The 27631-nt window shown below is 37.7% G+C and overlaps 1 protein-coding gene across 4 annotated transcripts in view; it reads left to right on the top strand.

The window, feature by feature from the left end:
• Window positions 1-616: 616 nt before the first annotated feature.
• The window catches only part of CDIN1 (CDAN1 interacting nuclease 1), a 234575-nt gene continuing 207560 nt past the window's right edge, over window positions 617-27631 (top strand). For all 4 annotated transcript variants that reach the window (XM_066277188.1, XM_066277184.1, XM_066277186.1 and 1 more), the window contains exon 1: window positions 617-895. In XM_066277188.1, the coding sequence (XP_066133285.1) occupies window positions 795-895 (101 nt within the window). In that variant the 5' untranslated portion in view covers window positions 617-794. The remainder of the gene's footprint in view (window positions 896-27631) is intronic.

Genomic DNA, 27631 nt, shown 5'->3' with positions numbered 1-27631 from the left:
ATTGCAGTCCTTGAGCCCCTGGGGGACCGGGGGACCGGGGTGAAAGTGCTACTCTTTATTTACTGCGGGCGGTTTGAAGTCGGCTTTGTGTTCCAGTTTGTTTCCCATCATGTACAAAACCCGCCAAGCCACCTGCAGAAGCTTGGCTTGTGTCGTGTCTGCAGAGGCCCTGGAATTTTACCATTTTGCTCCTGCTCTCAGAGTGCGGAGACTTTAGGGAAGGCATACTTTTTTTGTAGGTCAGTCTCCAATTGGAGCTGCTTTGAAACTCGCGCGTTGGAAGCTATTCAAATCGTGCGCCCTGGCAGCGGCTTTCCAGGGCTCAAGCTTAAGGATCGCGGGATACCATGCAGCCGGATCTGTGAGCCGGGACTCCCTGGCTGTTGGCAACTGGGAAGGTATAAAAGCAGAGCATCTCAGGTTGGCCCCAGGTGGTAGCTGCCGCAATACCTACGTGTGGGGACTTAGGCTCCACTTCTCCCCGGGGCTGCTACTTCCTGATTGGTTTGCCCTTAACAAACATGGCGGCTGGTTGCCTTCAGCCATGCCCACTGCGGCTGCTCAGAAAGCTAAGGCCGGGCAATCCCGTCTACAGCCCGCCCCCTGTTCCCGCCGAGCTGAGGGGTGAAGCCGAGGCTGTGCAGCTAGGGGTGAAGGGGACTAGGGGCAAGCCAGGGAAGTCGAGTACCCAGCGCTGTGCTCCTGTGTGCCCACCCCCTCGTCCCGGCACCTAGGCTGCTTGAGCGCAGGGTGTTTTTCACTTGTCCCCGCCACCTCCCAGACTCTGGCCCAACATGATACTGACTAAAGCCCAGTACGACGAGATAGCCCAGTGCCTAGTGTCTGTGCCTCCCACCAGGCAGAGCCTGAGGAAGCTGAAGCAGAGGTTCCCCAGGTAAGTGCCCCTCTCTCCCCGCAGCTGTGCCTGGGCTGCCAAGCCGGCCTGAGGAACCACGTGTCACACATGTCAGGTGTTAGGAGATCAGGGATGGGGAAAAAGGTTTCTTCTTTCACCTGCTTTCCTCGGGAGACCCTTCATGGATGAATCAATTAAATTCATGTTGACAATTGTTTATTGAAAACTTGGTATGTGCTAGTGATGGCTGCACATAGTAGGTGCTCCGTAAATATCTAGTACTTAAATGACAGATACTAGGGATGAATAACAGGTGTCAGGGTCCTCTCAGAGTGGAAAAACCAGTTGTAGATTCAAAAGGAGAAAATGGAGCAGCATTTTCAGTTGGCCCCTGGAAACACACTAGGGAGCACAGGCCTAAAGGGGCCTCCTGTTTGACTATGGCTCTCTAATACAATTAAGTGACCCCAAGAGTCTTCAAAGCAGCTGGAGAGACTGGAACCTTAGGGATTCCACTCTGGAATCAAGGTTGGCCATTTGAACAACCATATCTATACATGTTTCAGGTATATTTCATACTTCCCTCCTTTCCAAAGAGTGTTTTTTCAGCAATTTTAGGATTAACTAATTTTGAAGAAAGAACTTGAAAAACTGTGTACTATTGATTTTCTCATTTTAAATATGTGCAAACTGAGGCCCAGGCATTACACACAAAGATCCAATCCAGGACAAAAGGTTATTTAATTTTGTGATATACTAAATAAATTAAATGTTTGTTTACTTTTCTGTGATTTCAAAACCAAATTCAGACTTGTACCATTTTGTTTTGTGGCAGTGAGCACAGTTAGCCCCTAATGGAGAACTTTCCCTGTGCTTGATACATAACCCTTCAACAGACATCACCATAGAAGTATTTTTATGAGGAGAGATTATTGGATAATAATAATACCAATAATAATTGGTATTAATAAACTACAAATTGAAGCATAAGTTGAAGGTATTTTATGATATCAGTTTTTTGAGGGACTCAGTTTTCCAAATCTATAAAAATGAAGGTATCCCTTTATAATACTATCTATATTTAATTATGGGTACTATTTATTCCTTTATAGTTCAAGATTTTTTATCATACTTGCTAACCGGGAACAAAATTGACAAACTGGAATTTAATTATCTGTCTTTAACTCTTGCCAACTCTGCCAATGAGCAGTGAAATGAGTGAAGGCTTTTCAGCTAAGGGGATAGGTTAATTTTTGTGGACAGTTTAAAAATACAATATACATTTAGATATTCTCTCATGTACTTATATTGCAACTGTAATTTTGCTTTTGTTTCTTTCCCCTCTCCCTTTTCTTTCTTTCTCTCTCTCTTTTATTTCTTTTCTTTTTTCATGGCAAACACCTTGTCCTCTCCCTTGTCCTCTCCGTAAGAGATAACCTCCTCATACTCTAATGGACTTATGAAGTACACTTAGTAAGAGCTCTCTTTGTTTGAGGCACCATGCTGTCTTGGTTATTCTCTCATGCCCTTCCTCCCTTTTTTTCTTATTCACTTCTTCCAAATACCACTTGGGGAATCTCTGACTCTTCTTCCACTGGAAACTACAGAGGATGCACTCATTTGCCAAAGAAGGAATGTAAAGACCATTTAGCAGCATAAGTGGAAGTTCTATAGAGAGTTTGATTTTTGGATATGAGGGCGATCTGGCTGAGACATCTGTCACTCGATTGGTCATCAGGGTTGATTCTGCTGATCTGGCTGGCTAGGCAGGTGTCCAGTTCCTCCCTTGCCGCTCCATGTGCGTCCCTCCCCGCAGCTGCGCGTTCAGTATCGGTCTGAGAGGACGACCTTCCCGGATAGAAGAACCATTACTCGGTCAAGGGTTATTCGAGTAGCTGCGCTCCTGGGCTAGAATCCCCAAACGAGCTCACGAGAGTTTGGTTTTGGAGTTGGCTTTACAGTTTTCACTATAATACTGTTTTACCTCAGATGTTTCTTGCATAGATAGAACTTGACCACTTTTTAGATTTGATAGGTCATTTTATCAGAGAGTTAGTGGGGTATGGACCTCCGAGATAATTTCTGATGGTTAAAATAGGTTTAATGAGTTGTCAAAAATTCCAGAGCTGTTTAATGGCCGAAGAGTGTCTTGAATGCAGGTTTCATAATTTTCAGTTCAGAATTCTACAGTAAGGTGCCCTAAGTAGTTTCAGTATTAATACTAATAACAGCGGCAATTACTTTTGGTGGCATTTACATATGTTGAGTTCTTTAAAAAAACCAAAAATACTGAAATGTTGTATGCTAAAAAATGAAAATTTTCTGACTTCAAAAGTAGGACATGCTCATTAAAGACAATAAAAATTATTTGTAATCCTATAGCCCAGAAATTTTCTGTTAACATTGTATATGTTTCCTTCTAGTCTTTATTTTTTCCACTCTAATACTGTCTCTGCTAATACACTTTGTAGATCTTCCTTTTCTCACTTAACATATTTTGAGCATTCCTCATCTTCAAAAATTCTTCACAATGTGTTTCAAATAACCAATATCACATTCTAGATGTACCATCCATTTCTTTATTGCTGGATATCAAGAGTTTTTTAAATTTAATTTTTGATATTATGTTGTGTATATATATATATAATACCTAGTTTGTTTATTTTCTTACTTTAGATTCCCAGAAATTGGAAATGACCATATCAGTAGTTTTCAAACTTTTAGTCTTCAGATCTTTTTACACTCTAAAAAAGTATTGAGTAGCCTTGTCCCATAGCTCAGTTGGTTAGCATTCCAATAGGCCAACATTAAGGGTTCCATGCCCAGTCAGGGCACATATAAGAAGCAACCAATGAATGCATAAATAAGTGGAACAACAAATCGATGTTTCTCTTGCTCTCTTTCCCCTTCTTCTCTGTCTCTCAAATCAATAAATAAAACATTTTTAAAAATAGTAAAGTATAGAGTCCCCCAAGGAAATTTTGTTTATATGGTTCATAGCTCTTGATATATACCCAAATACAAATTAAAATTGAGAAATTAAAAAATTTTACTTATTTAAAATTAACAGCAATAAACCTATTACATGTTAACATGCTTTTGTAAATGTGTTTAACATGCTTGATTAATAACCATCATTTCAAAAAAAGTAGTGAGAAAGTGGCCTCGTTTTATACTTTTGCCAATTTTTTAATGTCTGCCTTAACAGAAAGAAGACATCTGCTTTTGCATTCAACCTGTTGTGATATTTTGTTTTGATTAAAGAATATGGAGAAACTCTGGCCATAGACAAATATGTAGTTGGGAAGGGAAAAATAATTTAATAGGCTTTTCAGATAATTGTAGATATTTTTGTTACTACATAAAACCCAACCAGTGGTATTTTCTAAAGGTTAATTGCAATGTGGAGAGTGAAACCATATTTTAGACCTTTCCACTCTTATATTACAGTCCATTGGCCTGTCATACACATTGAGTGGATCTTTTACCTATGCATAATTTTTATCATCGTGCATGTTCACTTGCAAAATATTGTTTGTGAATTATGCAAGTTTCCCAAATGTCACCTTTCATTATATAGCATAAAAAGAATTACATTTGGTAATATCCCCCTGATCTCATTGAAAAGATCTGTAAGACTTGAAGCTGTCAAGCTTGTGGTGATGGATACAGTTTTCCAATATTTGAATTTTTTATTGAAAGCTCAGATATTATCATTGGCAACAAATATTATCACTGTTTTCCTTGAAGTGACAGGCTCACATTGTTTATTTTTGAGAAAATGTCTGCCAGACACCCAGATCTTAATAATCATACTTTGTTTATTGTTAGTACCAATAAAAATGGTATTTCATAGAAGAAGCAGTTAGTTCAGCTCTTAAACAATCATACAAGAGCTTTTCCTTGAGACAGCCATCAAACTTCTCTATGCAGTGGATGTGCTGTGTGTTCACTTCTTATTTGGTCATATAGAATGTAAAAAGTATTAGTATTCAAGGGTTGAGGATGAATAAGTGAATATGAAGAAATTCTTAAGTAAACCTTAGCCTTTTTTCCCCTGCAAGTATGTGTCAATGAAAACTATGGTGACTCCTAGGACAGGTAGGTGTACCAGCCTTGGTTTGTGCTCAGGAACTAGCAACTTTACCTGCCATTGTTTTTGCACTATAATTGCACATGTCATGCAGGGGAAAGACAAATCATGTTTTACTATTTCTATAAAGATAATTTTGATCTTGTAGACCCCTGAGATGGTCTCAGGGACTCCAGGAAGTGAGTGAACTCACTGAACAATGGACTCAGTGAGATCACTGACCACACTTAACCATGACATATTTTAAATCAAGGATATTTATGTTTTGAAGTCTTTTAATGTGTATTGACTACTTACTATAAAAAATATTGTATTAATTCTATTACCAACAGAGCATGGGAATATGACTCTGAAACTCTGGCCAACAAATGATGTATCAAGAATGGCATCTCATAATTTGTATTTTGGATTATAATATATTTTATGTTTTCTCAATTGTTTATTGACCATTCAGTTTTCTTCTTCTTGAATTACCTGCTTAGTGTCCTTTGCCTAATTTTGTATTGAACTTTGCTGTTATTGTTTATTGGTTTATTATTTATTGATCTGCATATGTTAAGGATATTGATTCTTTATGTGTCCATATTTTTTGCAGCTATTTTTCATTGTTTGATTTTAGTAATTGTTCTGTTTTTGAAATGCTAAACTTTAAATTTATGTTTTTTTCTCATTTTCCTTTATATGCTGAGGAAGTCCTTTCCTATCCTATGTAATGAAAAAGAAATCTTTCACTTAAATTTCCTTCTAGGTTCCTTATGGCTTTCTTTCCTATTGTTAATTCATTAATCTTTTCAGCTGAAATTTATTTTAGCATATGCTCAGAAATAAAGATGTAGCTTAATTTTCATTTACACTATAGCTTCCACTCTCTAGCCTCATTCCTCAATGGCTTTTGTGTTTTCACTAGAATTAGAAATTTGTCTTTCCAAGTCAGTACATTAAACCTGGACAATCCCTTTAGCCAGTCTGGTCTCAGAATCCTACTAGTTAAAATGAAAGGATAGAATTTGTGATGTCTACTATCTTACAACTCCTAAATTCACCCTCACTCTATTATTTTCTATAGTTTTATAGTAGTGAGCCCTTTGGCCCCCAAAATATAGGACATACAGTGTTTAAGTACTTCCTGAGGACATATTTATTGATTTGCATCTCTCAAATTATTTCTTGGAACTTTTTATTCAGGTTGAAGTGTACAGCCCAATCAGCTATTGCTTATCAGATTATATTTTAAATTATGTTTTACTGTCTAAACACTGCACATGTATTTGATTTTATACATACAACATGAGACTGTTCGTAGAGAAATCTCAAAAGGAGTATTTAAAACGTATTTGCATTCTGTGCTTAAGCAGAATGCATGTGGTTCATTTTCCTGAGCTCTTCACTGATCTCTATTCTTCTCTTTGTATCTATCTATCTATCTATAGATACCTTATTTTGAAATAATTTTTAAAAAAATGTTCCAGAAATATTTCAAGAATTCCCATATACCATTCACTCTGCTTGCCATAATCTTAACATCTTACATAACTATATTATAAATGTCAAAATCTAGAGATTAATGTTTATGCAATATAGTTGTTTAATCTACAGACCTTTTTTGAGTGTTGCCTTTTCCCCCCTACAACTGTCCTTGTTCTATTCCAAGATCACACATTAGATTTAATTATAATGTTTTCTTAGTCACCTCCAATCTATGACTTTACTATCATATTGTTTTTTATGATCTTGACACTTTTGAAGAGTACTGGTCAGTAGTTTGGTAGAATGTCCCTAAGTTTGTGTTAGATGTTTTCTTATAACTAGATTGAGGGCAAACATTTTTGACAAGAATACCCCAGAAGTGATGTTGTGCCCTTCTCAGTGCATCCTATCAGGGGTAGATGACTTCATATGTCTTATTGCTGGTGAGGTTAACCTTATTCACTTGGTTAAGGTGTGCTGTTTGCCAGCTTCTCTACTGTACTTTGTAAAGATATCCTTTGAGATTATGTAAATGTCCTGTTTCTCACATCACACTTTTCCTCACTGACTTTTAGTATTCATCAATGGTTCTTGCATGAAACAGTTATTGTTGGTATTTGCCTCCTGGTGATTTTGTATTTCTCTCGCTGGAATACTTTTTAATTATTATCATCCACTACCATTATTTTATGTAATCAATTCATCCTATAGTCAGTCCATGGTTTTCACTGGTACATGTAGTTCCTCCACCTCTTATAGCAGTTGGTCTATAAGGCACTATTTGGATATTTCTTAGGAAACCCAAATAGATAAAAAAAAAAACCAACATAGAAATTAATTTTGAATAACGTGTAGTCTGAAGGAAAAGTTTAAGACACACAAGAGCTATAAATTATTAGCATCATAGAATGTTATATAACAAGGACTTGTTGAGCAATTACTTCAGATATGTTTAGTTAAGTGGGATTCTTAATGGAGACATACCTTTGTTGGAAGTTCTCTTGTTGGTAAATAAGCCCTTTGGCTCAAGTTTGATTTTTCCTCGAGTTCCCTTTCCATACATTAGTTATTTGGTTGCCTATTTATGCCTTTACTTATGTGTCATTCATTTAACTGTTGACACCATTAATCTCTATGCAGATAAATGTTTTTACCCTATTGCTGTTTCCTTTCTCTTAGAATCCTGGCTCAGGTTGTTCTAATGGTGCCTTCCATATTTTGAAGCATGATTTTCTGTCTTGGCCCACCACATCTCCTGTTTTCCCACTCTTGGATCACAACACAGCAACCATTTACTCATAGGAGGCTGTTCCTAGAGAAATCACAAAAGTAGTAGTTAAAAGCTCATTTGCTTGGGCTCTGTGTGCTTAAGCCAATATACATACATGGTTCATTTTCTTAAGACCTTCACCTACCTATACCTGGGAACCAGAGTTAAGGCTGGCTCTACTGTGCATTTGTCAGTGTTGTACTTACTGGTTCTTGGTGGTCGACCTAGTGGTCCCGTTCTGGTTAGAACTGGAGTAGTTAAGGGACTGCTTAGGACAAGTACAACTTTACTTAACTTTTACATTTCTTTAGAGTGGCTGAGTTAAATTTGGTGCTGCCATAGGCTACAGCTGTCCTTTTTTGTGTGCCCATAATATTCCCCACCCACTCACCACAGTGCATTTTAATTAGTCCACTTTTCTCGTGGGGCGTCTTTTATACCATTGTCTTTGTTTCTTGTGACAGTTGGTTCTTGGAAAATGACTTGGCTCTGCCTCTTTTCATTTTGAGTCACAGTTGCCTCATCTGTAAAAGAAGAGATGAAGCTCCACAGCTAGGAAGTAGAAAGAAGCAGGATTCAAACCCTTCCTTAAGGCTTTGGTGAGGATGAAGTGAAATCAGGTGTGTAAAAACACTTAGCATAGTGCAGTGGTTCTCAAAGTGTGCGCCAGGGTGAACTGGTGTGCCCTAAAAGATTTCCAGGTGTGCCCTATGGTATTCCAGAGAAATATGTGCCTTTTGGGGACCAAAACACTAACAGGGTTTTTGGAGTTTAGATTTTTGGGGGGCAGAGGTGTGGGGAATTGGCTGTAAGCTGACAGTCTGCCCAACCCCCCCACCTCACTTGCCTGATTACGTTGCAAAAGGCTGTTAAGCTGTGGTGCTGAATTGTTTACACTACCCCCATGTTCCCTGGAAAGACTGGAGGCAAGTTTCTTCTATCCTTTGTTTGGTGTAAAGTTAAGATTTGCTAATGACCTCACTTTGCCCTATAAATAAAGCAAGATGTGGTTTTTAGGCACACTTTGTTTTTGCCAGCAGCAATTACAGGGCCCTCCTGAACCCTTATTTTCTTAATTTCTCACCATTCCCATTCGGGAATTAGAATTACTAGCTGTGCTGGTTCACAGCATGTGCCCGGATATAAAAATAAATATAATTACTCTATTATACCATTTCATTATGGAAATGTTGCTCTTTTTTGTTAACACATCATTATTATATTTATTACTAACATCATTATATTATTTTTAGATAAAAACACCCAAATAAAATGGATAGATTTCTCAAAAAGAAGCATGATATTGAAGAAAGTGAGCAAAAGTTAAGTGTAAATAAAATAGGACTTGAAGGCTGATGAGCACAATTTAATTTATAGCATTTCCATCACTTAACACTGAACAATATGATTGGATTAGAAATCCATTCATGGGAGCTTCAAGTGATTTTGGTTTAACATTAACAGAAGAAGAAGAACTGGCAGCTGTATCCACTGATTGTGGATTGATGATTAAACATAAGGAATTGTCTCTTGAAGCCTTTTGAATTTCTATAAACGAAGAATACATGGCAATATCTAAAAAAGCTTTGAACATTTTCCTACAATTTTTAACATCCTATTTATGTGAATTAGGATTTTCTGTCCTCAACACAATTAAGAGTAAAAAGAGAGGAATTCTTCAATGTATTAATGAGGAAATGAGAGTTTGTCTTTCAAGTATATGCTCAAACATTGAAGAAATCACTAGGACACATCAGGCTCATGTTTCTTTTCTTTTTCTTTTTTTCTGTATTTTTCTGAAGCCGGAAATGGGGAGAGACAGTCAGACAGACTCCCGCATGCGCCTGACCGGGATACACCTGGCACGTCCACCAGGGGGCGATGCTCTGCCCACCAGGGGGCGATGCTCTGCCCCTCCGGGGCTTCGCTCTGTTGCGACCAGAGCCATTCTAGCGCCTGGGGCAGAGGCCGAGGAGCCATCCCCAGCGCCCGGGCCATCTTTGCTCCAGTGGAGCCTCGGCTGCAGGAGGGGAAGAGAGAGACAGAGAGGAAGGAGAGGGGGAGGGGTGGAGAAGCAGATGGGTGCTTCTCCTGTGTGCCCTGGCCGGGAATCGAACCCGGGACTTCTGCACGCCAGGCCAACGCTCTACCACTGAGCCAACCGGCCAGGGCCTCATGTTTCTTATAAACACAAGAATGGAAAAACTTAACACATTCACACCAGGACCTGCCGAATTTACTAAATCTTACTAAGAATGTATCTATGTATATAAAAAGATAACTTTTTGTCATATTTTATTTTTTAACCCCTCTTTTTTTATGAATTCTAAAAAGCATAACTCAAAAAATGTAACATAAAAATGTTTCTTAATGTCAGAATAAATTTAATTTTGTCATATTTATTTTGTTTAATTACCATAAAAGCATGCTTAAACTTTATATTTTTTCTTTAATATTTGACTTAATTATTATAACATATTGCTCATAAATTTGTATATGGTGTGCCTACAATTTTTTTTTAGGATTTTAAATGCTCCCCGACTTCAAAAAGTTTGAGAACCACTGGCATAGTGTAAAGGTCCTGGTAAGTATTTAATGGAAATAAATGGGATTATTATTAGACTTTAGTATATGACCTACAGTAGAAGAAATATCTGCCTGACCTGTGGTGGCGCAGTGGATAAAGCGTCGACCTGGAAATGCTGAGGTTGCCGGTTCGAAACCCTGGGCTTGCCTGGTCAAGGCACATATGGGAGTTGATGCTTCCTGCTCCTCCCCCTTCTCTCTCTCTGTTTCTCTCTCTCTCCTTTCTAAAATGAATAAATAAAATAAAAATAAATATTTAGAAATATCTGAGTAGTAACCAGTGGTGGGATTCAAATAATTTAACAACTGGTCTCTGCCCTAATGACTGTTTTTAAGTATTAAAAAATGATATACCAAAAGGTAGTTTATTTTTTATGCATTTAATACTTAAATAAGAACAATAAAAGAAGTACACAAAATTATAAGATTTTTAAAATATTAATGAAAATATTAATATCTGACAAAAAATAAATAAAACTTATTTATGATATTTCCATATTGCTTTTTTATTTTTATTTTTATTTTTTGTATTTTTCTGAAGCGAGAAGCAGGGAGGCAGAGAGAGAGAGAGACTCCCGCATGCGCTTGACCAGGATCCACCTGGCATGCCCACTAGGGGAAATGCTCTGCCCATCTGGGGCATCGCTCTGTTGCAACCAGAGCCATTCTAGTGCCTGAGGCAGAGGCCATAGAGCCATTCTCAGCTCCTGGGCCAACTTTGCTCCAATGGAGCCCCAGCTGCGGGAGGGGAAGAGAGAGACAGAGAAGAAGGAGAGGGGGAAGGGTGGAGAAGCAGATGGGCACTGTCCTTTGTGCCCTGGCCAGGATTCAAACCCAGGACATCCACATGTTGGGCTGACGCCCTACCACTGAGCCAAATGGCCAGGGCTCCATATTGTTTCTTGATCAGCATTCTTACTTGCTATTTTTTTCACCCATGGACAGAATGAACATTACTACAAGGTGCTTAGAATACGCTGTTCAGATTAATGTTAAAAAAGAGTAAGAAATGTAAATATGTGATTTCTGCATTGGACAGCTGTTTAGGCCCCCACCTTAGAAAGAAGCCATGATTACAAATGCCATTTTTACAACCAGTTCACTGAACTCAACAAAAAATTAGGTGTTGGTTTTACTGAACCAGCTGAGTCCCACCATTACTAGTAACTTTTTGAAACATATGACACAAAATTTTTCTTTGAAATGAAGGCCTATAGATGTGTAGAGAATAAATGTTTATGTGTATCATTTGATTGTGTGGCTGAAAACCTCTTTTTTTGAGCTGGAAATTCTTTCGGCAGTTTTGCCAAAGAAATATGATTTTACATAACTTTCAAAAATAATATTCATAAACTCAGGAAATATATATAGGAGTATTCTCTATTAATCATTAGTGCAAATTGGAAAAGAAATTGCTGTAAAAAATTGTTCTAAAAATTGGTCTAAGAAAAGAATGTGGTTATTTTATTTCATGTATTATCTTTTTACTTATCTTTTAAAATGTAATTTTTTTTGTTTGTTTCATAAAATTTTAGGATTTTATTTCAGTTGCTGCACTGTAGCCTAGCTTTAAAGGCTCTTGAAGGTTATTTTGTTATATGGCACCTTCGCTTTCAAAAATGACTGCTTAGCTTTAATCAGATATTTGTGTGCCTTGAGATTTGTGTAGCTGCAGATGTGAGAGGAGCTTGAGCTCTTGGCAAACGAATACAGTATTTGAAGAAAACCTGAAATAATGCTCTTCTGAAAGAATCCACATGCTGACTATATTTCTGATTAGTGTGAGAGGGAGCTTTTCATGTTATTATAGTATTGACTTCATTTTTAAGTTTAAAATGTTCAAGCATCAAACTTTAGTTTACTAAGTAATAACCCATACTAGAATGTTTACATGGTATAATAAAGAGGAATTATGTATTTCTAGGAGAAAAATGTCCTATAGATGTATAGGGTAATAATATTTTTTTATTTGACTTTCAACAAGTGTTGACTGAATTCACTAGTATGTTTTTATTACACATTTTGTGCAATTTTGCCATATTGGTTGAAGTTTCCTTAAAAAACAAAACAACCAATATACACATACTTTTTTAGAGTAAGTATGAAAAGTGACCTTAATATATAAAAGTCACGTACTAGTATGAAAATCATATGGGAGCTAGGTAAAGAATACATTTTTATTTTATTTTCAATTGTCTTTTTCTTGAAGCAAAATTTTTCCAATGTCTGACTCAAGATTTTATTCTGTCACTGTCTTCTGCCAAACTGCTTATACAGTGAGCTGGTATATAGTGAACACACTAAAGGTGTGAGGTGCAGCTTCTAACTGAATTACAGGTCTCCATTTGTTATGGGAATTAGAATAGACAAGTGGATCCAGCCTGGCTGTCCCATGGGATTGAAACCGGCATGGAGCAATTGGTTCCTCAGATGGTAGGGATGGCACCGGGCTGGTCATGAATCCAGTCTTTTCCTGGCCCCTTTGAGGTAACTAAATACCTGCCTTTACTTTTCTTTCTTTTAATTTTTAGTCATTACTTTTTAAAATTTTTTACTTATTGATTTTAGAGAAAGAGAGAAGGAGGAGAAGAAGGAGAGAGAGAGACAAAGACATTGATTTGTTGTTCCACTTATCTATGCATTCATTGGTTGATTCTTCTATGTGCCCTGAGCGGGATCAAACCCACAGTCTTGTCACATCAGGATGGTGCTCTAACCAACTGAGTTACCCTGACAAGGCCTACTTTTCTTTCTTCTCTTTCTTTCCAGCCCTACTTTTTAGGGAGGCATCTTGAAACATATATGTTAAGGGTTAATTGTTCTTTCTCATAACCCAAAGCTTCCTTCATGCCAGAGAACAGTGACATGTTTGACAATGACAGCTTTTTCAAGTGCTACCCCTTGGCTAAGCAGGGTCTTTCTGTTCCTTCTGGCTTCAGGTTGGTGAAGATAGAAAACAAAAGTAAAGATTTTTGTTTTTTTAATTTAAATTTAATGTGGCATTCCAATAGGGACCTCACAAACACCCGAAGCCTCACTGAAATAACAGAATGTTAAAATCTCTCAGGACTTACTTCTTTTATGAAATTTAAATATTGAGGTTCAGCTGCTAAAAATGTTTGCAGCTATTAAACTTCAAATAATAACTTCAGTACCACAGTAATAAATATTGAAACAAAGCAAGCAGTACAAATAGAGGAGAAAGTAAGGTAGGTTTTTGGATCTTGATACTGCTGCTGAGGCAGATACGTGAGGACTGGGTCTTTCCCTGACCAAACACTACCCATGCTAATTGGGGCAATTCTGTGTGAACCCCAGTCTTTTTCTGAGGTTGTCCTGGAAGCCATAGTCATATAGAAGATTGAGACATTGTCACCATGTCCTGGACACCCAACTGCTATTTGTTTTTAGTTTTAACATTTTTTAGTTATTTTTGAGATCTGTCCTTTGCTCCATGCCCAAACTAGGATGAGATTTTAAACTCTGATCTCATTTAATCCTGTTTTAGGAAATAGGAGATGTGGTAGACTCTTGATATTTACAAAGGTTATCACTCAAGACTGTTGAAAAGCTCTGAATATGCAGGTAGCACTGTATAGAATAGAAGGTGTATAAGCTTTGGGAGGCAGGTGTTTAGTTAAGTTCATGTACCAGCTATTTGACTTGCTGCTCACCCAATCAGCCTAGTGATATGAAAGATTCATGTGTACACTCAGCAAGTTTATGAATTACTGTTTGTCATGAATATCTGTGATTACTGTCAAGTAGAACTGGATATGTTTAATTCAGGGATGCTGTGGGTACCCAACTCCAGCTTTAGTATAAATAGAAGGTGAAACCTTCTATTTTGCCACTTAATGCCTGAGGCAGGGTGAAACCTTCATGTTTGCCATTTAATGCCTCTGCCACACCTTAGCCTCCTAAGATTCTGTTATATACGAGATAGTGTCTAAGACTTGTGTGCTCTTTGTAGGTGACCTTCTTTGTAGATGGGATCTGGGAGGGTCAAGTGCTGTTTAACTGCATCTTCCTACAATCACACATGAAATTAAACTGGAATTTATTTATTTTTCAATGTTTTGTTTTTACCTACAACTCTCCCAAGCCAATATCATCTTTTGCTTAAGATACGTTACCCTGCTCTTTGTCTTTGCTGATCATATTGGTAGGGAATGCTCATAAAATTTGATGTTAACTTGCACTTCAAGCCCCATTTCGCTAAGATAGTAAATGGACTAGGGATAGGAGAGCCTCTTCATTGTAGAGCATGAAAACCTCTTCATTGTTCCATCAACGCCTGCAGCCTAGATGGAGCACATGGCTTACAAACATCATTTCTTAACTGACAAAGTTAACATCATCTAGATTCCTACTTCCTACAGCCTACTAAAATATATATTAAGGTAAAAATACATTTAACCTCCAATGTATAACCTTTTGAATTTTTGTTTGCACTGTGGTAGGCATGTGTAGAACTCTCTTCACGTGCGGACTACCAAAGCTTCTCCAGAGGAAATTGGAAACTTTTCTTACTATTTCAGATTCAGTGACTTACAGAGTCCTAAATCAAGACTGCACTTGGAGATTTCAGTCAATGTTATAAATGCAGAAACTGAGAGGGGAATGTCACCTGGTGATTGACTGAGGTTCCACATCTAGAGGCAGAATTCTCCACAAATGCTCTTCAACCAGAGATCATAGACTCCCGCCGCCCTTGGGACCAGGAGGTATCAACAAGGAGTGAGTGAATGAATGAAGCTGGCTTGTCTGGGATTGAGACAAAGCGAAAGTGCAGTTGTGTTCACCAGCGGAACAGCTGCCGTTTTCTGCCAGCTACATATTGCCATGCGGGAGTATGGGCCCGTTGCTGCCAGGTCTTCTGCTTTCTAGAAAGCAGCTCTAGATCTGATGTTTTAAGAAAAAAAAATATCCTGAGTGTTAAATGTTGTCAATTTGTTTGAATTTTTAAAAACACTGTGTGGGCCAACAGTTTCCTGGCCAAACAGAACAAGTCTGTGGGCTGAATATGGCCTACAGCCAGTGGGTACTAGAGCTGGCTCTTTCCAGCTTGTGAGCTGATTTTAAGCATCTTTTCCCCACTCTACAAACTGTGACCTTGAGTTAGTAGCTTAAAATGAGCTATGGTGCGTTTACACCACAGAAATTGGCAAACACTACCACCCGGAGTCCCACCCCCCACAGCTCCCCCCACCAAAGGCATTCCCCTCCGCACCACTGCATTATCATCACCAGTGTGAGACTTGCATTGCCTGTAATGGCCTCATGATGTATCTTTTCCAGAATTCTCTTGACATGGTTTATTCTGATTTTTGTAGCTTTTTTTTTCCCTGAAAAGGGCTCCAAATACTTACATCTGTATCTCATTTCTTTTTTTTTTATTATTGAGAGATGGGGTGGCAGAGAGACAGACTCCCACATGGGCCCCAACCAGGATCCACCCAGCAAGCATGGCCCCCTACCAGGTGTTGCTTTGCCCATCTGGGGCCGCTGCTGCGTTGCCCAGCAACCAAGCTGTTTTAGCACCTGAGATGAGGCCATGGAGCCATCCTCAGTGCCAGGGGCCAACTTTGCTCGAACCATTCAAGCCATGGCTGCAGGAGGAGAAGTGAGAGAGAAAGGGAGAAGCAGGAGGGGTGGAGAAGCAGATGGGTGCTTCTCCTGTGTGCCCTGACCAGGAATCAAACCCGGGACATCCACATGCCGGGTCAATGCTCTACTGCTGAGCCAGCTAGCCAGGGCCTCATTTATTCTTAATATTTTTATGTGTTGGGATGTCTCCTTTTTTTTCCCTTGTCCAAAGAGAGAATACATATATTTCCCCTACTATAGTGTGGGAGCTAGAATTTCAGTTTTGAGCCTCAGCAGTACCTAGTATATTATAGGTATTATAATTTATACTGTGACAGACATTGATTGAACTGACCTGAAGAAAGTGCTGCTTGGTTTAAAAGAAAAAGAAAAAGAAAAAGCATATCGGGACAATGCTCTTATCAACTGAGTTGCTGGCCAGGGCTTCAATTAAAAAAAATTTTTTAAGCCATATATATATATATCTTATTTAGGAAAATTAATCCCTTTTAGGATAGTTTTTTAAATATAGTAACAATACAGTGATTCTTCACTCAATAGGAGTTTAGGAATGTTTCAGTGTTATACCTGAGGGTTTATCATGCCAGAAATTATTTTTAGAGGAACTACAAGCTTATGTGTTATGTCTTCAATTGGCAGTTACTCTAGTGTAAAAAGCAAATAAAACATCTCTGCAGTTATATTAAAAAACAATGGGAAGATACCCAATTGATCACATTACAATTTGAATTAGTACAATTTTATAAAGACTCAATTATCACATGCTCAGATGTATTTCCTTTCTACATTTAAAGTATCAGTAATAAAATATGACAACATGCAACTAAACCAGAAATGGACAATAAAATTAACAATGTCAGGCAAGAATATGTGCATTTTAGAATGACAAGTGCAATTCTTTGTGGGATAGGCCTACATGAATTGGGCTGGCCAGGTGGTATTGAGATTGGCAGAGTTTTCATAGCCTGTGCTTGACCTTGGGTGGTTTATTTAGCTTCCTCTGCAAATAGTTGATTATTTTATAAATCAATAGGAGGCCAAGCCGTATTATTAAAAAATCAAGAGGCCTATTAAGTTTTTTGTTTTAAAGGCAGTTTTATATATACATTGGTTTTCAAAACTTGGTTCTGGAAATAGACATGAATTCTGGCTTCATGACTTGCTTGCTGGGTGACTTTTTTTTTTTTTTTTTTCTGAAGTGAGAAACCAGGAAGCAGAGAGACAGACGCTCACATGAGCCTGACTGGGATCCACCCTGCATGCCCACCAGGGGATGATGCTCTGCCCATTTGGGCTGTTGCTCCATTGTAACCAGAACCATTCTAGCACCTGAGGTGGAGGCCATGGAGCCATCCTCAGCACCTGGGATAACTTTGCTCCAATGAAGCCTTGGCTGCAGGAGGGGAAGAGAGAGACAGAGAGAAAGGAGAGGGGGAGGGGTGGAGAAGCAAATGGCACATCTCCTGTGTGCCCTGGCCGGAAATCGAACCAGGACATCCACACGCCGGCTGATGCTCTACCACTGAGCCAACCAGCCAGGGCCTGGGTGACTTTTGATAACATTCTTCACTTCTTGGTGCCTTTGTCATCTTGTTTATAAAACAGGGCTGTTATGAACTTAAAATAAGACAGTACATATAAATGATTAGCACAGTTCCTGATGCTGTGATGAGTAAGTTTTTGCTGCTACTGTTGCTATTATTACTATTACAGAGATAAGGATGCTCATTACAATGAGATTTATGCTTATAATAATTAGACTCAGAATATTAGAACTGAAAAGACTTTTCCTAAAACCAGCCCCATTATTTTCCAGGTTTCCAAGTGTTCTTCTTTTACCCTCAGGATAACAGAAAACCTACGTTTAGTAAATGATGGTGAAGTTTTTAGATGGTATTGGCAACCAAGTTATGATATTCCATTGATGAAAAATGGGCATATCATGGTTTACGTTGACCTCCTTGCCACCCCACAAAAGAAAAATGGTTATATCACAAGGTCTCTGCCTAAGACAGTGGAAGTGGGAATGTTTAAAACCTGAGATTTTAAAAGTATTTTCCTGTCTAATTACTTTTTTAACTGTAGTGCTTCATATTCTTGAAGCTGTTTTATATTCTTGCCTCATCTTGATAACAACGTAGTTATAAATTTATGAAAGATATTTGGGTTCCAGGGTGTGGAGATTTTGTAAGACACCCAGATCATCCTATGAGTGTGAACAATGATTTGTAGGTATTAATGCATTTGAAGAACAAGGGTTTTTAAAACACTCTTACTCAAAGTACTAATAATGATTATGAAAAGACCTTTAGTTAATCACAAAGAAATTGCATAAACATTTAAAGAAAATAGATTTATTGTTCCTTAAGGCTCCTGTTTTTATTAATTACAAGGTATTACAGAATGCTGCCTGCAAGGAATTTGTTTAATTTATCTTTATTTGTGCAGTTCTGCTGATCACATAGTTGCAATAATAATGAGTTGGGCCAGACAATAATTTTCCCTTCCTTTTCTATTTTATTTATCATAGAGCATATGATCCTCTCTCTAGGTTCTAGCTTAAAGAGATGCTTTTAGGTTTAGACCTACTTCACTTAAGCTGCTTAGGCCAGATTTAAATAAAAGTATTGAAACTAGCTAGAAATCTTTGTGTTTAAAAAATATATTTAAAAATTTGAGTGACATTCTGAAAAATAGCTTCCTGTGGCCAATGGTTATGGAAGTAGAAGTCATAATTATACTATAGATTGTATTTTGAGGAAAATTATTTGCCATATAACTCTTCTGAAGTGTGGAAACAAGACTTGGTTAATGTTATTTCGCTGTTTAGAGGTGTGTAAGGGATCTAGATTTGGTACATTGTCATGAGAAATATTTTATTCATACGATAGCTTTTTGGACAATTGTATTCTGCACTGTATTACAGTGGCACGATAAATTGCTGAATATACTGTCTGCCGAATATGACTTTACCATGAAAAATTTGATACATGGAGAAGGAAAGGTTGGAATATATTAACCTTTTATGACAAGGGACTTAGAATTTTGACCGAATACAGGTGACCTTTGTGCACAATAAAAGTGAGCTTAATCTTGAGGTCAAGGTTGAGGTGAAAGGCAAGGCGATATGGTGGAGCTTGTGCTGATTGGTACTTCAGAGCCTACCTGACTATTGGCTAAATGGAAGCTGGCACTATATTTATATATATATATATTTTTTTTCTTATTGCATTTTTAGCATTTCCAAGAGCTTATTTAAAGCAAGTTGTTTAGCTCGTTAAATGCCACCCCATTTCTTCAAAGTTCAGCTATCCTTAATTATGGTAAGTTTGTCTATTTGTTTAAAGTTTATTGTTTCTCAGTGAAAGTTTAAAGGTATGAGTGTGCTATTATTTTCTGTTCCATAGATAACCAATAGCTAAAAAAAAGGGGGGGGTTATGACTCACAGAAAAGACAACTGACATATGTAACCTTGGAACTGAAAATGTATCTTCCTTTAAGAGGTTTATTTCTTTGACAAGTCTAAATTTTGTCATCTAACTTTGGAACTGTCAGAAAAATTTTAAAGTAGTTCATACATACCTTTACCTAGATTAAAATTAAGAGTACGCTACAAATTATTTATTGGCTTAAAGGGTTTAGATGATTTAGTGATTGGTTATTCCCTTGAAAGTTCTTTTGAAATGTATCTGCTAATGCCTTTACATTATAATATGACATAAAATATTTTTAAAGTTTTGCCTGCTGTACACAGAAGGAAGATTGTTTTAAGACATACGTTTCACTATCAAATAATTCAACTGCTTTGTCACAGATGAAATCGCACCTTAGCAAATATCAGAAAGAAACCTGCCAGTGTTAAATTGTCTGCACACTTATTGAATATTCTGCCCAAATAATTGGTTGAAACAACAAATATTTGGGGGAAAGTGTCAGAGACTCTAATGGAAAGGACTCTTTTAATCGAGCCTGCAAAATCTATTCCCCGGGACTGATCAGCTCTGAAGCGCTGAGGTTTGATGATTAGAATGGCAGGAAACCATGCTTTCAGGACATAACGAATTGACGAGGCCATCCATCATTCGTTAGCATACACTGAAACGTGGGCTATGTGTGCGCAGGCCTGTGATTTAGTAAATACTTGGGAGATGAATAGAGCTTACACACAAGGGGAGATATTGCTGTCCTTCAGCAGCCTGAGACCCAGGCGCCTGCTGAGAAGGCCATCTGACGGCACATCATCAGTAACTGGCCTGTCACAGTCAGCGGTGCCCACCGACCATTGCCAGTATATTAAATGCATTTTTAATATCTGCTTCAGTAGATTTAATGAAGAAAATTTAGTTTCCATACTCCAAGCACTGCTTCTTCAAGTGTTGTAAGGCATGGACTCTTGCCTACACAAGAAAGGGGGAAGACCATGCTGGCAGTTAGACAGTTGATTGAAAAGGACACTCAAACAAAATAGCGCGCAAATAAAAAAAGCTTTTAGCAGAGTTGCCATCTTGTTGATGTGAAGATGCTCATTTTTAAAAAAAAATTCTCTTTTTCTTTCACAAGCCCTTCCCTGAGGAGGGTTAAAGCTGCTGGTAAGAGATAGAAGCCTATGATCTGAAGAAAATATTAGAAGGGAAATATGATGTTTTGAAGTAATTTGAATAGAAACACAATTTTAAATTAGTTTGCGTTTTGAAATACTGTTTGTTTGTTTTTTGAGTCTTAAGATTTTTGAAAGACTATATAAAGTTGCATGTTTCTTAACCTAGTTGCTTCCACATATTTGAATGTTGAACTTGACTCGTTAATCAAGTTAGTATATTTTTCTCTGGTGTCATGCAGAACAACTCAAAGTGAATGTGAAAAAAATTAGTTGCCAACTAGATTAAGAAGTGCTCTTATACTTTCTTAGAGTATAAGGTTTCTTTAAAAACTGCAATTTAAAAATATTCTATTTTTATATTCCAGCAAAGTGTGTAGATTCGTTCTTTTTAATGAATTTCGGTGTTGACATTATTTACTGCAAAACAGCAAGACAACCAATTAGATATTGTTGCAAGCATGCACTTTAAAGGTTTCCCCTCTTGTTTAAAAAAAAAAATCCAGAATATGTTCATAGAAGAAGCTACAGAATGGGACCTATAAATCTGATTCCTGCATGTGTCAAAAACAGTAATGTATTAAATGCATATTATTATAAAAATTTAAGACATGTCTTAAACACACTTACATTTTTATAACACATGGCAATATTAAATAATACATTTCCTTGTTAGCATCTGTTTGCCGTCATTGTTGGTAAGACCTATGATTTATTGCTTAAATTAATGACCAAGACCATTTTGGACCTGATATATGCCCCTAAGCTTATTACATCACTAAATAAAATAAAATGTATGCACTTGTGACAGAGTTATTTTTATAATTGTTTATCCCTCTAAGTACCCTATTCAGTGATTCACTCAAAGGTTCATAATGGTTGGCTTGTAACCAGAAAATAATCTCAGAAAGGTAAAATATATATCTTGACTAGAAATAAAATGCCAGAGTGATGGTGACGATAGGGGTCCTAGAAAGATTTTGCAATACTCAAACTTGTTCCTTTTTTTCAGTGTTCTCAATGAGCTCTTGTAGAATTATTTTGATGCATCCCCCCACCCCAGCTCTTTAGGCTGTCTTGTAATGCTAGAGCTCATCCCCCTATAAACTCTTCAGTCTGGATAAAGTGCCTTTGTTCTGACATAAAGCTGCAAGGGTTAAATTGTTCTTTACTAAGGATTTTTCAGGTGGCATTATCACCATGCGTGAAACTGAGCAAGATTATTTTCCTATTTTTAGTTCTTTTTTTGGTGGGAGGAGACTGGAACTTCATTGTTTTTGTATTGAACTCTATTTGACTTTATAATCTTTATCTTTCCTCTCTGAGGGTGCAGTATGATAGACCCTTCAGTGTTTTTATGGTAACCTGTTATTCATCTGAAGTCACTCTGCCTCCTGTCTTGCAATACGATATAACATGGCTTTGTGGTTTTCTTGCTCCATGTGAAGCAGCTCATTGACTGTCAGCTCTCCTGTCATTTGATGGCAAGGCAGAGTTTTTGAGAAGCATAAGCCTGGCTTCTGGACTGCAGCGTCTACACCTTGAAACAGGGGGCCTCTGTGGGTACCTGAGAGTAGTACTTGTGGGAAGACTATTATTTTGTAGAAATCTTGGGATGCTTATCACTTGTAAATGGAAACAAAACTTGGTTCCTAGGAAAGGTCTTTTTCCTTCTCTTCATTTCACTTTGCATCTTAAGCAAAATAGTTCATTGGAAATTAAAACTTTTTTTTTTAACCCTTGGTATTCTTTCTCAAAGCAGTTGACATGATCAAGTTTTTAATAGTTCTCTCAAAAATGCTCAGGTCAACATTCATGTTTTTCTTGAAAAGCTATACTGACTTTTTCTACTTTGGACTCTCAGTTCCCATTCCTGATCTTTATATCACCCTCTCATCTTATCCTCCATGTTCAGGAGACCTGCCTCCAGACAATATATTTTAAAGGAAAATTGATGAAAAAGAGTCTCAAGTACCATTACTCTCTTTTTTTTTGACCCCCTTCTTTTTGGTCTCTTGAATATTTGAATATCAACTGCCTTTTTTTTTTTTCGTTGACCATTGTAGTTATTTTACCTATTCATTTGGAATATATACATTGTTGTCTTTTCCTTTCTATTTGACTGATTGTGAATTCCTTGCGGGTAGGAGCCATATGTTTTGCTGAGATTTTATCTTCCAATCCCTCCCTTCAGTGTCCAGCACAGCAGTGTCCTTTATGCACTGAATGGATTTTTGTTAACTTTCTAACACTGGCCAGTGCTTATTTTTATGATCACTTCAGAGGAGCAGAGAACTCATAAAGCATGCTTCTTCTTTTTGGACACTATTATTCTTGCTAGTACCATACAAAAGACTTGCTATTTTTTTCTGAAGATTGTTTCTTAAGCTCTTATTCTGTGGTTCAGTATGTTTAAGTCCTATTTAAAAATATTAAAATATTCAGTAGGCAGCTAAGTGCTTGGCCTGGTGTACTACTTAACACTAAATGAAAGTAAAATATAACACAGGCATGGAGCCATTTGTTATATTTTAGTAGATGAAGCAATGGCTGTGTAAACCTTAACCTTGTAATTTTGTGAGTTCCCCTTTATCATGTAGCTGTAAGGGTAATCAAAATAAATCATGGTAGATGAATAAATATTTTCTAGTGCTTTCTCTGTGCTTTCAGAAGTGATGCTTGATCCATGAAATTTTAGTAAGTGTATTAAATAAAACAATATGATGTGCACCCTGTCATATCTGATAAATTATTCGGGATAGGACATTTATACAGCATATGTCGAGCTGCTGTGTGAACAGCTTAATGACTATGAATTATGTTGGTCTGTCCTGCCATTTTTACATTTTGTTAAAAATTTCATTTTTTGTATTTTAGATGTTTGTATGTATATATAAATTTTGGGGGGTGGGCAGGGACATGAAGAAGGCATAAGAAAGGCGCAGGTCCTCTCTGCAATGTTGTGACAGTGATCCGGGGCTCCTCAGCTGTGCAGTGTACATAACACAGATGTTGGGGAGTCATCTGTCAGCCATGCCTCTCCTATGGAGTTAAAGTTCTAGAGGGAAAAGAATTTGACACAGTGCTGTCACTGTTACATTTTCACAATAGAAGAGCATGCAAATATTGAACCTCCTGCTTAGCAGTAGTGCCCTGTCTAATGTCTGTGCTGGTTAGAATAAAAAATCATGGGTGCATCGTGGGCTCAGAGATCTGACAAAGGTCATGCTATGTAGGGCATTTGAATTGGAAATTGTCTGGACTTAGGTTTTATAAAGCTCCCACTGTTGTGTGTAAGGAGAGTTTCAGCAGGGTTTTGTCCCTGGAGAGGCCTCTTAGGCCCTTTTTTATCCTATGAATGAATTTAGATGTGAGGGTTACTCTTGCCTTAAAACTGTTAAGTTCATTTTGCATACATCCCTAGAGAGAAAAACTGGCAGATGCTTTTGTCTTGGAAGTGTTTAAAAGAAAACTGCAGAGCAGGAACAAGAGAGAAAAGGGGCCCTGTGTGGAGTCCCAGAACATTTTGGAAATGGCCAATATGCAGTTTTCATCAGTATGAAGGCGGGGTGCAATATGGTGCCTGTAGCTCACGAGGGAATATGAATGTTGATTAAGCATACTCCCAGGCTTTGAAATTCTGAAAGCAGTGTCAGAATAATGGATGTTGAGCAAATGTCAAGCATTTGTTAATTTCTCTGTTATTTGGAGTTTATCTACCATGATCAATCAAATAAACTAGTGCTTCTCTCTTGTGGCATGTGTCATTGATATGGTGATTAGGTGGCTAGAGAGACCTTCTGCTTTTTTTTTTCCCAGGTAACAGATTACAGACGAGTAGACAGAGCATATCGGTTGAAGATTTGTTTATGGCTTGGTTAGTGTAAATCTGGATATTAACTGAGGACTTTGGTGGTGGTATAAAAATCTGCAGCCATGTGTCAAGGATGTTAACTGTGTTGCCATTTACACCAAAGGAACAAGCACTGATGTTATGATTTCCGTCTAAGTATAGTTTTTAGTACTTTATAAAACTTTGATGTAAAACGGAGCAAAAGAAATTCTATCCTGATAGAGTTCTGACTTACTAACTTTTTTGTAGATAAGAGTTTCTGATCTATTTTTATTGTTGTCTTCCTCCCCCACCCCCATTTCAATAGTTAATTCTAATTTAGTTATTGACTTTTGTTCTTGAGATAATCAGCCAATTTGCATCGTGTGGTTTGAAGCAATATTTTCTCTAGTATTTTTAGGAAGCAGTACTACAGTGTTTTGATGTCCCAGGTAGAAGTGATCAGAAGAGCCTTTCTAGCAGTGACTCGACTGCAGATTTTCGTGAAGTATTAAGATTCCACAGAGAGAGGAGTAGTCTTCCTTTTAGAATGTGAACTGCCTTACCAACTGGGATTCCATTAGGGCTAACACTCGGTACCCTGTTGAAGTGCCCTGTCTCTGATGATTGAACTCACACTGAAAGCCAGTCTGCATGTGAAGCTGCAGTGCTGGAATCAAGGCAGACATGGAATCAAGGATTTGGCCTTTTTCTTTTTCCATTCCTCATTTTTTTTTCATCGTCTTAGCCATGTGGCTTATGTGATTCAGAGGGAGACAAGTACAGTCCTTACCAACCCAGATCATGTGAAATAGGTGCCTTTATGGTTTTTGGCATGATCTTTCTGCCAAACTGGACCTCCTGAAATGATCTGCCCCTATTTATAAACCCCAGTCAACTCTTCCTGCAGGGGATTTACAACTGGGCAGTGCAGGGGATTTCCCTGGGAACGAACTGCCTGTGGGCTTTTTTGATTTTCTCAACCTAACACAATGTCTCAAATATTATGGCAGTTTCCAAAGCAGAAAGTCTTTTCCTTCCTCTTTAGGTTAAGATGCTTTACCTTCTCTGTCTCAATGAAGTCTTTGTTTTTGGTCTTTTCTGGGACTGGACTTCTAACCCACTGAGTAAAATCCTCATGACCTGCCTGGTACACGGTGCCAGTGAGCTCTGCCATTGCAGGAGCTCCAGCACCTTAAAAATAGACAGCACTGCTGACTGGCTCTTCTGGACTCCCCTCTGAAAGCTCATCCTGACCGTGCCCTGACCACAGCATCACCGAATCACTCACTTACATCATACCCCAAACACTCAGCCTGTTACTGATACGCAGCTCTCAAATTTGTTTTCTGTTCATGGTGGTAAAGCTGTTGTTCTTTGTTTAGATTAGAAAGACATGAAAAAACTTTATTACGTGTTGGAAATTATTATTATTATGTAATAATAGGAGAACAAGGATGAATTTCAGTACTGTTCATTCTTAACCATATGCCCTCATGATTTCTTCCTAGCACTCCAGTGGGAGGTGCTGATGGTTTTGATTGGCAGTATCCCCCAGCACCTGCCAAGTTGTCAGTCCCTGTGTCTCTTGACTTCACTTAACTCTTCTAATGTCCACGGATAATTAAACTTTTCTCTTTCCTCTCATGTATTGCAACTACAAAGTAATGGCTCAAAAAAAAAAAAAAGGTGCTAGGATGAATATTGGTTCCTACAGGACACATTCTAAACATAGCCAAAATGTCTTGGGGAGTCCTTGTTAAGTATTTTTAGGGCATGTGGCATAACCTTTCTATAATATTCAATGGTGGCAAACATTGGTACTTTGAGAATGGATCTGATAATTGGAGACAGGGAAACATTATTAGGTTTGATAACTAAGGCGGCTGATGCTACAAGGTGACTATAAAGTCTGGAGACATAATTATTTTGCCATGTGTTGCAGTTCACAAACAGCCCCTTTTTATATATTTGATTATGTTTCCAGACTTGGTGGCCACTCTGTATTTTGGTAAGATATGCGATGTGACTGTTGAATTGGCTTCCTTGTGTAACTTGTAAAGTGGTTCTAAAGTGATTCCTAAAGATAATTTGTATTCTGAGTAAAGGCAACATTATTAGTGGTAAATTTAAAAACCTCACTCCTTCTCCAGAATGATTACTTCGGCCAAAAATAATTGAATAAATTTGTGTTTGACTGCTACTAAAAAAGGTCATTTTGTTACTTTATCCTCATACTAAGTATATAGATTCTAAGAATGTAAACTATTAGTCATTATTTTATGCTCCCCCTTTCTCTGTGTTCCTCAAATGTAGATAAACTACTAAGTGGCTAAGGGCACTTACATTTCCTCCTGATAGGTTCCCATTACGCATTTTTCTGCTGGTAGTTAGTACTTGATGGAACAGCTAAAAGGCAAACTTCTTAGGGGAGGAGGAAAAGTACAAGATAATCTGTTAACTAGCCAGTCCCTGAATACCAGAGAGGTAGCTCAATATGGGATTTTTAGTTAATTTTATTTTATTTTACTTATTTTCTTAGAAAAGATGACTAGGTTAATTCCAGAATTTCACCTTACAGCTTAGGAAGCCTTTTCATAAAACTTTGTCCTTTTTCTGGTGGTAGTGGTGGAGGGAGATGGGATTACTTATTTAAGCCTCTAGTTGGGATAGAGTTTGAAATAGGATGAATTTCTTTATTATTGTTTTCTCTCTGTGTTTGGTACAGACTCTCTATTTGTTCAAGAATTGCATTTAATTCAGAGTAACAAGATGAGGTTCTTTTGCCTATTACACCATTGAAACTCATGCTTTATGTCAGAATAAATTTAAAGGGTAAAAATCTTTGTTCTTTTTGGAAAGAAATTGGATCAACTGTAGACTTGGAAGAATGACTACAATCAGCTAAGTAAAATAGGGACACAGTTCCCTAAAAAGAGAGTTATTGTCTGTTTATTTTGCATAGTTTCATGGTGGGAAGAGTAGATCCCTTACTTGGTTCAGTGAGAACTGATTGAATATTTTTTGGTAATGTTTAAATCATAGAGATAGGACTTTAAGTAGCTAAGTGTAGTTAAACATTTTTTGATGCTCAGTAATTATGTATCTGGTTTTAAAGCTGTTTCAGCAAAATATTGTTACAAGTTCCTGTAGCAACATCTTTAAAACCTTGCTAATATTTGGGATTCAAACAACTAGTGAGCGTGTGATCTAAAACTTGGGCAGCTCGCCTTTTGCTTCAGCAGATCAGTTCCACCCTGAAGAGGGTAGTTACACACCACTCTGTGCACTTGACACGTACAAATGCTAAATACAGTAG

This window comes from Saccopteryx bilineata, chromosome 4 (assembly GCF_036850765.1).
Source record: "Saccopteryx bilineata isolate mSacBil1 chromosome 4, mSacBil1_pri_phased_curated, whole genome shotgun sequence".
Classification (NCBI taxonomy): domain Eukaryota; kingdom Metazoa; phylum Chordata; class Mammalia; order Chiroptera; family Emballonuridae; genus Saccopteryx; species Saccopteryx bilineata.
Note: the sequence above shows the minus strand (reverse complement) of the source record. Positions and strands in the feature narration are given on the sequence as shown.